At 41.6% G+C, this 17,201-nt stretch overlaps 1 protein-coding gene across 1 annotated transcript in view; it reads right to left on the reverse strand.

Annotated features, from left to right (window-relative positions):
- Window positions 1-380: 380 nt before the first annotated feature.
- Window positions 381-17,201, reverse strand: part of LOC111270188 (cytochrome P450 4c3) — a 51,478-nt gene continuing 34,657 nt past the window's right edge. Inside the window, exons 2-8 of the mRNA XM_022850256.2 lie at window positions 8,533-8,922; window positions 8,053-8,249; window positions 6,359-6,575; window positions 5,881-6,032; window positions 5,593-5,659; window positions 2,809-2,988; window positions 381-2,491 (exon numbers count right to left, since the gene is read on the reverse strand). Coding sequence (XP_022705991.1) covers window positions 2,208-2,491; window positions 2,809-2,988; window positions 5,593-5,659; window positions 5,881-6,032; window positions 6,359-6,575; window positions 8,053-8,249; window positions 8,533-8,922 — 1,487 coding nt within the window. The 3' untranslated portion in view covers window positions 381-2,207. The remainder of the gene's footprint in view (window positions 2,492-2,808; window positions 2,989-5,592; window positions 5,660-5,880; window positions 6,033-6,358; window positions 6,576-8,052; window positions 8,250-8,532; window positions 8,923-17,201) is intronic.

Genomic DNA, 17,201 nt, shown 5'->3' on the forward strand with positions numbered 1-17,201 from the left:
CGCACGTATGCCCACCGACGAGAGATGCTCGTGACCTGCACTCGTCTTCGTTAACAGCTCTTTGCCCCGCTAGCAGAATATATAAAGTAACAGGCGGAGAACATAATTTCGTAAATCCTTAGGCAAATGGACGAATGCCACCTATAACCGAAAAAATACCTTACCACGGTAGTAAAGCATGACAGCCTGGATTCAGATATCAGTATTTTTCAACTATTAATATTTATTATTAACTATTAAGTGGTAATGTCAAGTGTAAATTTTTCAACTTCGATTAACTTCACTGTGTTTGCTTAAGGGGCCTCTAGAATAGAAAGTTCCAAATCGTTTTATGTTCTCAATTTTTAGTAATAGTGATATGAGTGAAAACAGTCGTTCCGTACGTTACATCATTTCCATTTGTTTATTGATCTCCCCTTTTGCATATTTCTTGTGTACCTAACCTTTGTTGAAGAATTCGATTTATATTGATGACACCGATTTCTTTATTATTTTCGTATAAGCGACTCTTATTTTGTGCTGGACGATCTAGATATTTAAGATTGGGTCGATCTCGCCTTGTCCTCTGCCCAGTTTGGCGCCCTATTATCGGTACCATTAATCAATTGCTGATTAGAGCTCTTCAATCGATACCACTCTTGGTTGTTGTTGTTGTTGTTGTTGTTGTTGTTATTATTAGAATATAATAACTCAGATTAATATTTTATTATTAATATTAACAATTGTCGTTCCAACCTAGGAACATTGTTTATCTTAGATGTGCCATGCGACAACAATGGCGGGTCGGCTACTCTGTGAGCTTTTCGACTAGCTGAGCATTGTTTGAACGGGGTATACCTAGATATAATTAATAACTTCGCTTATTCTTACGGTAGCAACTAGGCCATTGGAAAAATCAACGGTTATGTCCTTCTGCATTTTGCGATTTCCCGGTCAATGGATTTTGATCCGTCCATTACGTGTTTGGAGTAATGCCGACCTTATTCCGGCTAGAGCTGATTCTACTATTAATCTTATTTATTATGTTAGTGTCTAAATTCTATATTACAAGATGACGTGGCCAGAAAGTTGAACTATTTTTTCATGATTACTGTTTGCGCAAATGTCAAAATTATATTTTGCTTTAAAATATAATTAGGGGAATTCTAGCGCCTGCGCCATTTCTAAATAGATTCGTCCGTCGTCGAAATTCTGCATCGCAATATGTAGGAGAAAGTATGACATTGTCCACGTTTTGAGTAATGTCTTGTCATCGTAATCATTACCACAATCGTCATCATGATTAGTAATTGTGTGATCGATCATTTGTGTTACTCGCGTGATCTTCGTTTTGTTTATGCCCTTAGAGATGAAAGTCGAAGAACATCTTCGGCTTCAAAGAACCTTGCGATATACCAGGCAGACCGGTTCAAGTCGTGGGTTATGGTGGTCGTGAACTGTCTTCAGGAGACCAGAAGGCATGCATTTGTGCCGCATGTCTGTGTGTATGTGACTGTTTGAATGACTGTACTGTTATTGACTGGCCGATGTGTTGTTGGCAGAGACCCAAAAACCCTTTACTTGTCACACCTTTGGCCTGCGACCATCTTCAATATGCAGACATCGTCTGTGGTTATAAGACTATTTACAAGGGATGCCTCCACTGGAAGTGATGCCCTTCCATCACTCTGTGGGGCGCGTACGTTTTCTTAAATAACATATAGAGCAGACATCACCAATTCGTTAAGCTGTACAACCTTTGGAGGACGCAAGCCGCCATGGACACAGTTCCCGCCGCATGACAAGAAATGTCAAGGGCAGGGTAGATTGGCCCTAATGAGGCCGTACTGGTTAACATCGTTGGCATCAGATAGATGGCTGTCGATAGCCATCGAAGACAACGAGTATCAACACATCTCACTATGTGAAGTACCGCCAACGTCCTCCGTTAGGACTAAGGTCCTTCTACCGAGGCGGAAGGTACCTGACTACATGACAAACGCCGACGCTTGTGCCTGCAGCGTGAACAACCTGCATTAATTTGCATACAACGAAGTTCCCACCAAGTCCCCATTAATTAATCTGTTTCCTCTTTTTCTATTTATATCTACTTAGAAACACGCTTTCTTATCCCTCAGACGCAATGCAGGTATAACAAGTCAGGCGTCTACATGAGACTAAGCTTAAGGAGCTATTAGCTGAATGGCAGCATTAGCTATTTTTTTTTGCTAGATGGAGTGCAATCGCATGTCATCGTCGAACAGTCTGCTATTTTCGCTGAGCCAGTGTTGACGAGCAGGTCCGGCCGGACACGACCACCTCAGACTGTTGTTGTGGCCAACGTTGTGCGAAGGTGGTCTTTCCCTGAAGCGAACTCTCAAGCCTTGCTTCGATCGTATGACCAATTCAGCCAACAAATGGATTTTGTCTCGATGATGTACCGACTGGATCTGATATCGACGCAGAAGGGTAGCGCAAACAACCTTCTCTTCCATAAGGGCAAACTTTTGCCCTGAAACATCCAACATTCGACGGCACAAACAACGCAAAACCTTAATGAACAGCTAACTAATCAAGTAGACTCTGAGGCATGAGATTGCAGATAGGCAGAACGTGGGAACACATAAATTGACTATTATCAAAACGCTTACAGTCTGCGTCGAACAGTTATAATGCTAGATATAATGCGATGATTGTCCTCACTGTGGTTCATAAAGTTACGGAGACTCGCTGACGAAGCTCTAGCAAGCAGATACGGTGGAATAAAATGTATCTATTAATTAACTCAATTACCCCAAAAACTGGGCTATCTTAGAATATATAACGTACCGATACAATTTCTTGGCCCTGCCGAGAAAGGTACGTAGGAAAACGGATGGCGTCCTATTGAGTTCTCAGGCAGGAATCTCTCAGGTATAAACGCTTCCGGATTGGGGAAAATCTGCTTGTCTCGATGTAGCATGTACGTGAAGACAAAGCACGTCGTGCCGCGAGGAACCGTGTATCCATCTAAAAAAAAGGCATATATTAGTAAATCGTTTCGAAGCATACTAGTTTCTGTGGCAGCTGCCTGCAACTGGCATAAAGGTATTCTAGTAGTACTGGAACGGGGCTAAGAAAACCTTAGATATTGAACAGACGTACGACTCTGTCTACGACAAACGTGTTGAACTGATCGTACAATGGCTACTGAAAGTGTGACTAGATAGATGCAATCAATAGCCTCTACACAGAAGGCAGCTGCCACGTCTGACGAAAAACATATAACATTGACCGCAACCAATATTAATTCATAAGTCAGGACAAGAAACAGTAGACATAATTATATTACAGGCGAGCAAGGACCACATTTGCGAACACTTCGAATCTCAATTTCGAGAACAAGAAACAGCGTAAATGAGGCGCATACACCGTGTCATGCAAAAGCTATAACAAATAGTTGTGTAACGTTATGCAATCGCTGACATATTGGATCCTTTTGCACCCACAATAGCAATAGTAATGACGAGGCGAATAGACCAAGCAAGCAATTGTTGTTGGCTGCTAACTAAAATTTCAGCGTTGAAACTAAAGTTTGCGTGAAGATCAAGATGAAGCTTGACGAAGCATGCTTGTTCGAAACATTGTTGTCACAAAGCTTTAGGCTCGGCCTTCGTCAACCAATTTTATTAAGAAAGTAAAAAATGTTTAGATTTCTTTTGAGGCAAACATATTAACAACGTCTGGATAGGACATTTCGGCATCGATATGTGCTGCTGAGTTCACTATAATGTTCATACAAATCTATGTTAACTTCAGAATTCAAACGACTTCATAATACTATCCCTGTATGTATTATGTGGACCGTTTACAGTGAGTATTCAGGCGTCTACTAAGTATTCTTTAGAGGAGAACGTTGCTGCTTGTTTCCATGAGTACTTACAAAGCGCTGTTGCAACGTCCGGTAGAATCATTATTTAAGCGTCACACAGCCTCTACACGACGATACCTAACAACCCTTAACCCTATCTAAAGTCCCATCTAAAGAACGAAAAGCGAAGATCATTCAACAGGTATTCCCGCATCTACAGGACAAACAGAGGCGCCCGCACATGTATGTGTACACAAACTACTTCACAATGCTTAGCTCATTTACACAATACCAACGATTTAGGTATTACGTAATGGCTGTCAGCTGCATGAAGATGTACGACAAGTGTTTGGTTGATAGTGGAAAAGCCTGGTCCGTATCACGAGACGGTTAGATAGATACACTGGGCAGGAAAATGACGGCACGGAGGGGATTAAGCTTAGAGATATTTGACGGGCAACGATGCAACAATCATATAGTTTGAGGTCGCTCGAATGTATGGCCTAATCAAAATGTAATAGAATTGCTTTCGCTTGACACGGGACAGCATCCCACAATCTACCAATAAGGACAGCAGTAGCTATTACGTAAGCAATTCAAATGATAATATATAATGAAGCAAAACCACAGATACAATACAATAAGACGCCAACTACGGATCCCCCACAACCGTTGACGAACACGAAATAGGTACAAGAAACAACAATAAATTCGTCTGTGTAAAAACAACTCACCGCCAGATGAAAAGCAAGGTCGTATCGCGATACATCCGAGATACGTTTCGATTAATATTACTCGTTTTTATCTAATGGTGTCTCGCTACCTACCAGAGTATTCTTATAGGTGTAACGTAGCAAACGTACCATAGTAATCACTTGCTTCTTTGCTCTAATCAGTCATTTTTGGAAACGTTTCATATTTTAGATAATTTTGTAACGATAGATAGAATATAGAACCGCTAATGATACGGAGGAGGATTTAAGCAAGTACGCTTGTCATGTTTAGCGATAACATGTTTGAAGCTCGAATTATCGATTTATCATCATTGGAGAAGATGAATTTGTATAAATAAAGGGTCTTTGGCTCCATGTATGTATCTCTCTGTGTATATATATACATATATATATATATATACAGAAGTTTAGCTACTGAGGTTTTTCTTTTGTGTGCTAAAGAAACGCATGCAAGGTGTACTGCATTCAGTGGTGATGACCTCACTGTGCCGGCCGGCTACTTCTTCTAGGGAAAAAAATAATCTCATTATCAAAGCATAATCGCTTGTAGTGTCAACCTTCAAAAAACATTCAATCACTGTAAAAAAAGGGAAGATAACGAGTAAAACGTCTTTATAGTTAGCTTCAAATAGTTGGTTTTGCTGAGCGCGTGCCATGCAATAGAGATGCCGAACAGCTGAGATAGTCAAATAGAAGTCCAGAAATGGTTAAATTATGTTATTAGAATCGGTAATGAATATATGATTCGAGAGCGCGAAACATGAGCGCCTTTGAAAAATAGAAATGTTATTAGTTGAGAAAGAGAATTGCGGACGGACGCTTATCATTTATTACACGTATCTTGGCTACCAAGATCGTGGCTACCAATCTTTCGTACTACCGTGATCTCAAATCTATGCTAATGAGGTAAAATACTATCGCTAAACGGTGCATAGTAAGCACATGGCTTAAAGGTACTGTCCGCAAAAATAGATGGACCTTTTTCTGCCCCCCCGCCCCGCACATTTCGCACTCCCGTGCTATACGTACTGACAACGACGTCCTCCATAAGTTCCCGACCGATAAATGGCACTGAAGGGAATAGACGCTGTGCCTCCTGAAACAAGATTAAGAAAATATGGTCTTTAGAGCCTTAATCTTATGGTGCCGATGAAAAGGAAACGTCTGGACCGGTAAATTCTTGACCCACAGTAAGATTATAGTAAAAGCCGAAAACCTTTCCTCAAAAGAAAAAAAATTCACTTTGCAATGAACTCTGAGTAAAACCTATTGTTCGTTTGATGAACTAATCACAGTATAAGAAATCTAATCCATTACCTTAATAGCGCATTCAAGATACTTCATCCGTTTGAGGTCGTCTGTGGTAATATGTCGCTCACGATCGTCCCCGAATATTGAATCTAACTCCTCTTGGATCTTTTTCTGTGCGTCCTCATGAAGGCCGATCAGGTACATTGACCACGCGATGCCTAAGGATTGGTTTATAATAGATAAAGCTTATTAATCCCAAAGCCTATTAGTTTCGTTCGTTGCGGTGATTGGCCTTTTAATAACCTGTTTTCTGGTGGATACTAGCCCACATCAACAACGAGCGACAAATGACTCGTTGGTATGGGTAGAAAATGAAGCAATGATTAATACAAGAAACTAAACAATCTATTTTCTTTACTCATTGAGTACAGCTCTGTACGCCTACAGTGTTATGTTTCGACTGATCTAAATTTAAACAACTATACTTTGTCTTCGAGACAAATTAAGAAAGCTGGAACCCTTACTGTGTCACATGTTATCTTACCCATTGCAGTTGTGTCATGCCCCTCAAACATAAACGTATCCACCTCCTCTCGAATGTCCTCTAGAGACAAAGCGTTGTTCTGCAGATGATGTCCTAGCAGAAGATCAAGAAACGCCTTGCGCCGTTTTACCCCCATGTGTTGATCTGGTTGATTTTGGGTTATCTCGAGCTCGCCATTCTTTTCTTTAAGCAATTCTGCCTTGCGGTCTTGAATTACCTGGAATGAGCACAAAATAATAATAATAAATAAACAAAATAAATAAAGTAAATTCATCCTATAATTTTAGGGATCATTTCAGACTCATATAGTTATAATATGGAAGGGTGTAGCAAGCGAATTCGGCAAATTTTGAATTTGTATGTTTTAAACTCGCCGTTAACAGACGAAACTAAGCTGGGAAATATTCCAGCTTTCTGAATTGGCGATCGAAAACCGATTGGGTCTTTTCCAATTCGAAAGAAAATTAGCCTCAAAAAATCGACGCTAAATGGTTGAATTTTTACTCCTCGAAGGTCACAGCGCCATGAAAATTAATTAGGGTGGTAAAGATATTAGGCAAAAAGGCCTTGAGCGAAAACACAATACATCGTGGTGCAAACATTTCGAAAAGCGAAAGAGTGACCAAATATCGAGGCCCGAACAACGAGAACGTGTTGCGACAATCGAAAGGCTTCACGAAAGAAAAGCATTGAGTCTAAAATCTCTGTTGGCCGAAGCCAGCATTTGACAAGTAACGTGTTACAACGTTACTTGTGAGCCAAATATTGAACATGTGGAAAATGACTAGAAAAAGGGGTTCCCCACGAATCATCTCTGGACCTGTTGGAACTACGCGTGGTGTATTCTATGTGCAATTTGCAAAGCCTTAACCAATATGGGAGCATAGGATCACCATAGATGAGGCAAGATTCAATATCACCGCCAGCCGGAGTGGAACCAGGTAAGAGAATAACGTCGTTCCTTAGAAAAATGGGTGGCCGTGTCGAATAGGTCTGCGATGTAAGATCATGGTAGTACACGCAATGGGTATCTGTTACTGTCAGATACTTGTTGAAGATGAATGCAGCCTCTATCGCGAGTTCTTTTAGAGGCTTATATATTCTTAACGGCAACGGAAAGCACGTAATCTGATGGCCTGATGATAACGTCAGACCACATTACTATGCCTTAATTACTTTTTGAACTGAGCAAAGGAGTATCCAACGTTGGCTTCAGCCAGGTCATTCTTTTGATGTAAGTCAGGCAATTCAAACAATCAGTTGTCCTAAAAAAGGTGATTAATGGGCACACCTATCCCGCTATCTATTTAATTCAAGAAGCCATAAATAAGGAATGCAAGTAATAGAGATGCGGCAGTCTAGAAGCTGGCAGAGTGCTGAGACCAATGTGTAATAAAAAAACGAAAGAGAGTACTCTAACCCATATTGAAAACATTATTTTAGCCCAACTAGTTTAAAATTCATTCAGTTTTAGAGTCTACCGGATCCGCTTGTAACAGCCTAATATATGTATATAGTACGAGAATAAAATATGCGTGTGTGACATTTTTTATGCTTCGGACGACCAGAGGCGATAAAATAAAAATATTTCAAATTTGGCAAAAATAGTGCCGCTATAGGATAGAGAACAGCTCAAATACTCGATGTTGATATATATATCGATATTCATTACTGCATATGGTAATCCATTGTACCTTTCTTGTGAAATTGTGCAAATGACTAAGGTTCTCCTGAAAGCGTCGTCCACGTGCTGACATAAAGAACAGCTTGGTTGGCCATAACCATGGTCGCATTATGCGTGCCATAAACGTTTCGCCCACTTCATACAGAGCACGCACGTAACGAGAATTCGAATCTTGTTGAGCGCCCACTTTGACACCCATTGCCGTTTCTGAAAATTGATCAGAATAGTGCAAACGTTGGGATCTGATTAGGTATTGTATGCCAGATATTTGAAATGTGTATCGTTTCTGCGAGCGCACAGTTAAGTTTCGATTATGCACAAGTACAATAACACACAAGCGCCCATATGTATCCTTTTATCCATTTGGAAATTTACTTATATGTAACTTTACAATTTTCTCTCCAGTCTCCCTTCACATAAAGTAACAGAATAGTTGTTTGTATTTACATCTAGTTGTATAGCTCTCAATTAATTTCTGCGTTATACTTACCACAGATAATGTCGAGCGTGCACATCGTAATGTACGGGACGATGTCTACTGTCCTTTTGTCTGCATGGGGTTGTAGTAGAGATGCAAAAATCTGGGCCTGTTCGTTGAAGATCGGTACAAAGTCTTCCAGAATGCGAAAATGGAAGGCTGGCGTAAGCATTTTTCGACGAAGGCGCCATTTTCCGCCCCAGCTAGTTAGTAGACCTGTGCCAAGCCAGGGATGTAACAGCGTGTAGTCGAACGATTTATCTATAACCGTATTACTGCTCAGGATGACCTCGACGCTCTCGGCCTTAAAAAACGCCACTACGGGACGGAAGCCCAGCCAAAATCGAAAGATACGTTCCGAATCGTAGATCTCCGCCAAGCCGCACATCGTCTGCAATAGCACTGAAATCGACCAAATGGAATGGGAAAATATCATCTTAGCATTATCGTCATAGGGCTCTGCCGCCACAGCGTATTATTCCCCATAACTTAACCAAATATAGGCTCTGAGCAACTATAGTCATCGTCCTGTGTACACTTCGAGACACCTTGTTATCAATCAGAACGTTGAACTTTACTTTAATGCGTACTTATAGTGATATATTATTGTGATAATCACATGTGCAGCAGGACGATTCAAGCTAATGATTTCGGGTTTCGCAAGCAAAACCCACTAAGCCACAACGTCTAATCGCCCGTCTGGGGCACTATTTCCTGCTCTGCCTTTATATATATATATATATATAATTATTTCAATTGTGATCATTTATGTATGTCATGTGACATTTTACGCTCATATGCCCATACTGTTCCTATAATACATCGCGTTAGTTTTATGAAGGGTTGTAGGTAACCAGAAAAATGAAAAAGTTAGAAATATGACAATGCTTGTAACAAATTGATGGTTTCCTTTTTAGTTTATGCAGACAGGACAATATAGCTACGCTATACGTTTCGTTCTAGGCAACAAAAATGATAGCAATTTTCTGGGTCGCATTTATATAATCCCTTTTCTTTCTATAGAGCCTTAGTGAAGTACTCTCACTTCACGGTGTCATTTGTCTGTGCCCGAACGCCTATTTAATGGATGCCGAGAACGAATTCGACTCACTTAGGCGTCGTTTACAAAATAGCGTCTGTCGGTCCACGGTCAGCTCAAACCCGGACGGAAAAATCAGCCTAATTATATTATTATTAACGTCAGTTTAATCAGTGACATTATTGTATATAAAGCAGATAGTGCAATTGGTTGCTACTTCTTGGTTAAACGACTGGTTTTGTCACTGACTGACTAACTGACGATGTCAATGCCTCCGTTGCCCATATTTGAAGGTTAACAAAACTCGAATCCTCAGCAGGCGCCAATGACAGCTCCAGCTGCGCACTCTTTTTGCTGAACTTTCCTTCTTCCCAGGTGCTCTCCCCCTCTTCGTCCCTTCCATTCCGTTCCCTCAAATGTCCAAATGCAGCAAGGCATCTTTGTTGAGGACTGTTCGGCCACGAAGGCAGTGCTGTCCGCCTGTGGCCAATGCGCAATGAGCGGGTTAGGTGAGAAAGCAAGTCGAATACTAGAAATAGCTTCGTGAAGCCACCGTCGTGAAGATTTGTCATGTCAACGCGCCGACTTTACCAGGATGACTTTGATAGCAATAAATGTTGCCTGAATAAAGCGGACTCCCTCGTGGTAATTTGTAAGAGAGTAAACAAATAAAAATAAAAACCCCATCTTATGGAATTCTATACAGATCGTATACTTGTCAATATAGCTTTTTACACAGTGACCTGTTTGTTTCTCGGCGTAGCGTATGGCACTGTCTACGCAAGCCTATAGCTATTTGCTGGATAACTATCGATTCTCTGCGGTCTCGCTGCGCCACGTTTACAGAAAACAAGATCAACAGTAAACCTTGGTTTCTGGCCAGCTCAGTAGCTTTACAACAGGGAACAAATCATTCAAGCCACAACAGATCCTTGGACGCGCATAGGCGGAACAAGGTCATCTGAAGTAAATGGTCATTGTTTCGACCCGTAAAACCTTACTATCAACGGTATTCTGCTAAAAACACAATAATGTTCAACGACGCGAATGGGAAAATCCTGCAATATATATCCGAAAATATAACTTCTATATATTTATACATGTATATTATTTGATTAGTCAGGTCCCAATAGCTGTGAAACGGTTAAATCTGGCCGCGTCGACATTGCCCAACCGAAGATGAAGTGGACAAAATTAGATACACACTTTCAGCCAACCACGTTTTACTAGCCAGTTCCTATCATATGGCTACGTGTGTTAAGCTTAAATCGTTGTCCCGTCCGTTACTTTTTGTGAAAACAATATATATATATATATATATATATATATATATATATATCAAAGCCACGCCCAGCTGAACCTATCTTGCCAAATGAATACGCTCCAAATGCACAACTATAGACACACAAACATGAAAAGCATAGAAGTATAGATTCTTCTACACAGAGTAAAAATTACGTTTAGTGATCTGTCGCACGATTCTAAAGTTAGCGGATGCTCTATTCAAAACCTAACCATATACACAAAATACGCCTATTTGTGATGACTGACTTATCAAGACACAGTTATGTTCAAGCTACAGAGAACCAAAACAACGTTAATTTCAAACAAACGCCGGCACTTCAGAGGCTTTGTCTAAACAAATCAAGCCTGATTTCCCGCATTGTCTCACCTATCCGCTCGAACGGCGGGGATACGACCTCCACCAGCGCCACCGTTCTACCAGATCTAACGCAAGAACTACAATGTTTCTACAGTTCATTGTCAAAAATGGCTAGAATTTCCAGTATTTGCAAGGCGTACTTCCGTTACTTCGTCGGTTTTCGAAGTTGTCAGATGGGTTATTGACGAACACATGGTCACATAAAGTTTTAAGCTGTTCTATAGCGATCCGTTTCAACAGTCAGTGCCTTTGCGCTGATTTCGTTCTTATTCCAAATACAGCTTAATTGGGTGTATATTGCAGAACCATTGGCAATCACCGAAAAATGCTTCATGATTTAGGAAAATCGTGAACCAACATAGCTGACGCAATCTAATGGCATTCAGCGATTTGAGACGACGGTGTGCCAGATCTAAAAGAATTCACTATAGAGTGAACGAATTTTCACCATCACAAACGCAACATGGCCGTCGCGCAGTTCGTGCGGGGCCGACCAACAATAGTGGACGGCACGAAGACCCAAGAGGACAAAGAGAAAATCCTATTTCTGTAGTTGTTTTACATCGGACCTGGCAATATTGACGATTATGACGAGTTTGGCATCTGCAATTGCATAATGTGAAATAGACGTACTTCTGTATAGGGCACAACTTTTGATAGACATAGATTCTTATAGCAGTACTAATGCTAAATGAAATCGTAGAACGAATGGCTAAAAGCAGCATATTTTATGTAATTTGTATGGAAAGAAAATAAGCGCCTACCTTACTATTTCTCTATGTGACGTAGTTACGTGATAATGGCAGTTGGAACAGCTCTGTATCTGCCCCAGTCATTGAAGGTCCAGTGATTTTTACGCAGATTGGACCTAAACGGTTTGCTGCCGTAAATTAGCGTAAGTGTGTATGATCTCATACCTAAAATAGCGAAGATACCTACCGCCACATACGTTTGGACACTATACATGCCAGCAAGATACAACAAACAGACTACGGTCCATAGGGCCCTACGGACTCTGTTTGTTTTGTACATTTTGCAGATGAAATATGTTAATGAGGTCAATTGCCTACAGCTTTAGAAGTTATTTCTACGACAGAAATCAGAGAATACTTCCAAAAAAAAAATCCTGTACACACAGTATGGCGCCTGCCATTACTAGGCAGATTCTTCCACCATTACATATACTGATAAATGCATTTAATGCGCGATGTGATCCAACCGCATCGATCTCCCTAGACATTTTATCTTAACTGAATATAGTCGCCTGCTTACTGACGGCTTCACGGTTCGAAGCATTCTATGATCTCAAAATCTGCTATGTGTATTACCGGGGCAACTTCTTCACATATCATTCGTTTTTACTAGAGGCACGAAAGGCCCTCAGTCTTTACTATGGCGCAATTTGGCAGAACTTTTTTGAAATACAGCCTAAAGCTGTTGCGTGACTGCCAATAATTGACGAAGTCCTTACCGACAATGAGACAAACGAGTAGATCTTTGCATTCCTTCAAGCGTTGCACTTTTTGCTTTGCGCTACGTGCAAGGGTACGTTGAGTTCCTTTAGGGCTGCGTTTGGACCTGATAGCACACCGTTCTTGATTCTGCTACGGCACCTCTAATGGCAAATAGTAACTTAATAGTAGCAGATACCGTATGTTACGTACGGCTATGCGAACGATACGCCTAGGCTAGCTCATTCATAATGATATCTATGTGAAATCGGTTTGTTATTTCTATTCTGAAACGAACGCTTTTGCCACTCCTCCAGTCGTTAAGTCACTGGCCACCATTCGTAGGGCTGACGCTGGACGAAGCTGGTCGCTCTGATACGGCAACTCGTTTCGTGTTGACAAGCCCACAAACAGTAGACCGACGTCAATCAATTCTCAGCCAATGTTTATTCTCAGTTTCGAAGTTTAGTTAATTGCTCAATTTGTTTTAAGTTATAGTTGATTGTGGCTGGTGCGTGAAAAAGTTGCGGCTCGCATATGGAACGTCTCACTGAACTATCTACTCATTTATAGTCTATATATTCATTAGATGACAGGATGTTCCGAAGTCCTAAACACATCGATCCGTTATCAAATTGAACTTTCTCCATTTTAGATCATATTCCTATCTATTTTTCACAGCCAGACGCTAAAATTCGTTTTTAAGGTAGCTCGACAGATATGTTTTAGGAGAACTTGTGAAATTATATGAACGTTACTGGCCCGACAAGCAACATGAAAACGTGTACGTTGAGGAAAGTATTTACATTCAAATTAGTAAATTAGAAATGGTTAGTAATAATCGGTAACATAATCAATATTTTTAAGGTTTTAAATGGGACTAAAGCTTAGAAATATCTTATCGCTGAAGATGGCTGATGACCTAGGAGTGTCTGCGTCTATGACGCTATCTGAGAGCCAATAGCACTATGAAAATGGTGAGACAAATGCAGAACGTTATTACGTACCTTTTTTTGCCACTTGAGTACTTTAAAAGTAATAAGTTATATATAGTAGTAAGTTAGATACCATATTGAATGGTCAAGATAGTGCCCGCTAACTAACTACAAAAGACGTCTAACAACAATGAGAAAAAAATGTACATTTCCTTAAAGCTATGGAATATTTCCGGGCAATTAATTGTATTTCAGCAAAAACGGTTCTTGTCAAGAGCAACGTTTATGATGACGTGGATGATTTTTTAGACGACGTTTAGAGTCTCTATTTATGCTTATAAAAAAAAAAACATACACATGCTAGGCCGGATAATCGTTGCAATCAACCAACAATACCTTAGTTATAGTTCTTTGTTAATTTTAAATCAGTTGACCTGACAACGGCAATAGGCGAACTGGCAGCCTTTCGTTTACCCGCACCTGTCCACATACTCTCAATGGAGACAATTTTACTCACACAATCACACGTTTGTCTAAGTAATAGCTTTCGAGTTGCTTTTTCAAAAAGTTCAACCTATAGTTCGAAAAATGATATATAGACGCTTTGTGTTTTCATTGAATAAAATGCTTTGTCTGCTGAAAGGGTTCACCTCGAATTTCGGTGCACCCTGTATAGCAGATGGGGTCGAAGACAGACGGAAGGAAGGTAGCTCGGTTTCGGAATTTTCCTTTCAGCCACCGCCGAGGTCTTGTGGGCCAAGCGTGGTACCAGTACGACAACTGTTGCCGATGCAGGTTTTACAATGATGATGACTGCTAGGACTAAAACTACGCGGATCATTTGCAATGATGACGTTGCTAGCAAGTATTGTTGTTGCGGATTTCTTCCGCTTTCTTTTCATCTTCGTTATGAAGCGCCCGTCGCGCGAGCTATACCGTGCATCTTTCTCTATGTAAGCTCAATTGTCAACTGTGGTGCGACGGTTTTTTGGCCCCAGCGGCAGCAGTAAAAGCCACCGCTTGTTACTGATTCAAGTGCCATCGCCGATTACTATCTCGGGAGGTTACTGGCTGTAATAGTTGTAACATTGCGGTGCCAGCAGCAATAGCTTTGCAGTCCGTCGTTGGCAACACCATCAGCAGCGTTGTTGTCGCCGCCACCACCTTCTAAAGTTCTTACGAATCTTTCACGAATCATGAACACCACTTTAAACTGACAAGTTAAGCCTAGAAGCGACAGCAAGTAGCGTGATGACTATTGTTACATCACTATACCTAGTAGCTTTCCAGTGGCGAGCAGATATCCCCCCTCGTCCTTCAATTTCTCCAATCCTTCGAGTTACACAGTATGATTATAATTGTGTCTTCGCGTGTGTTTATTTGCATGTGTGTGCCAGTAAGTTGATGAGTAACTGCATTCTTATACCTCTTACCGTGCAAACCTTTGGGTCTAGTTGCACCAGATACGCCCGTATAAGCATGCGTGCGTCCGCAATCAGCTGTCGTACCTTAGCCTAGAGTCGTTTAGTAGCAGTACTCCATCTCATGACAATGGTTTTCCAATGAAACAAAAAAAAAAACAGCAGGAGACATGTGCACGCAGCGCAGGTCCAAGCAACAATACGCGGCCGCTTATACCGACACAGTCTAGCCAAGCAAACGAACATCCGACGCCCGCAGATGTCACACGCAGTTGAGGCAGAGTGGTGATGGGACCAGGGGTGGCAGCGGGGCAGTGGCAGTGATAGCGGCCTGTGGACGCACAACGGCGACTATGATACGAAGCTGATTCCTATCGCTGCATTAGCTGCTATTGCGTATACAGTTGTTACTGCTGTCAATGTTGTTTGCGAACATATGTCAACTTCGAGCTGCTGCCTGAAGCTACTGAAGTTGCTGAGATCTGAGGAGCAACGGCGATATGATGTTCTGACGAATGATGGTCGTTAATGGACAGTCAGAGCGAGGAGGAGGACGACAAATGCTTCTCGTTTCGGCCGAACGAGTCGCTGTCGTTCAATAGCTTAACTTGAGACCCTGTGGTTCAAGGTTTCAGGACTGCTTGAAAGCTTACTCTTTTCACCGTTGCTGCGGCAGCGATGGTCGCTACCTTCGTTCATTCGTTGAACGTATAACATTGGCAAACGCCGTCGTATCAGTCTCACTAGCGTCGGTCTATTCACATTACAGTTGTTACTATTAGGTGGTTGGCAGGAAAGCTAAGTTGAGAGGAGAACCTGCGAATCGTGGACAGCAGCGACAACAGCACCGTTGGCAGCGGCAGGATATATCGCTCTGCAGGACTTCTAAAGACTCAAGCGAGAAACACCGATGCATCGGCGGTCTTCACTCAAAATGAACGGCTGCTTGGATTAGCAGACGCCTCCCGAAAATGGGCAGAAATCGCTCTACGGATAACCTAATGCGAAACAAAACTGTTGACGGAAGGTGTCCAAACGCGCAACGACAATAACCTAAAAAAATATACATCAAACACCGGAATAGGCCTGACAAACACTGGCTTGTTGGGATTTTCATCATCCGCTTATCATTATTATTCATATTGTTCCTCGTGATCCACGCACATCGGTCAACGTTCGGTATCGCACTGTCTTTCGATAATGCCTCTGTGTTGGTTAAGAGCAAATGGAGATGACGTTGAAATCAGTAGTAAGGAAAAGGGAAAAGGCAAACATAGTAGTAAATTGAAGGTAACCAAAGATAGCTCTAACGGAAGACGACGCATTACGAAATATTGGGGCACAATGTTATTGGTCAGTAGCTTTGCACACACACACGAGTAAACAGACAGAGACACATTCGGAATATATGCGCGACGTATTTTGCCGCTTACGATTGCGACGGCGGCTAACAACGCGATCGTATTGGTATTTTAGTATCTCCTCGTTTTCAAACATTGGCCGTGTTGTTGTCGTCCTCGTTGACGTCGTCATACTTGGCAGCTACTAAAACCGATCGTTAACGAAACGTTCGCAGGACGGCGGTCAGACGACCGGCGCATTTTGCTTGTCAAGCCAGAGAAATGGGCACTCAAAAACGTATGTAGCCAAGTGCTAGTGCTAGTGCTAGGGCTCACGGACCCAGTCATCGATTGACGATGCAGTTACCCTTCGACGGTGATACTGGACAGCTACCTGGATACCTGCGAACTCAGCACTATTATCACATAACGGTGTTAACAGTAGGAACAATAGGCAAAGGCGACACTTCCACCAGGGAACCTGAACGAAACTAATTTTCGCGGACGGCGAAAAACGTTGTTCGATGATAATGCAGCATCGGAGTGGCAAGCCAATATGATTAATTTCTTAACGCTGCTACTTCACGGCGTAAGGGGGGCTAGTATCTGCCTAATATATATTGGATCAGTAGTAGATACGGTAGGGTGGAAGTAATCTAAAAGAGGGCGCTGCACCAAAAAAGGATGCCATTGTTGCAGGAACATGGTTATTGTTCGCTATAGCAGCAACAGTACTAGCCTTAATGGAAATCGTTGTCGTAGCCGTGGCATGGCAATAAAAGCTATATGATGTGAGTCATTCAATGATGTCCACTGCTAGCGGCTAGGATGA

This window comes from Varroa jacobsoni, unplaced genomic scaffold (genome assembly GCF_002532875.2).
Source record: "Varroa jacobsoni isolate VJ856 unplaced genomic scaffold, vjacob_1.0 scaffold_1454, whole genome shotgun sequence".
In the NCBI taxonomy this organism is placed as follows: domain Eukaryota; kingdom Metazoa; phylum Arthropoda; class Arachnida; order Mesostigmata; family Varroidae; genus Varroa; species Varroa jacobsoni.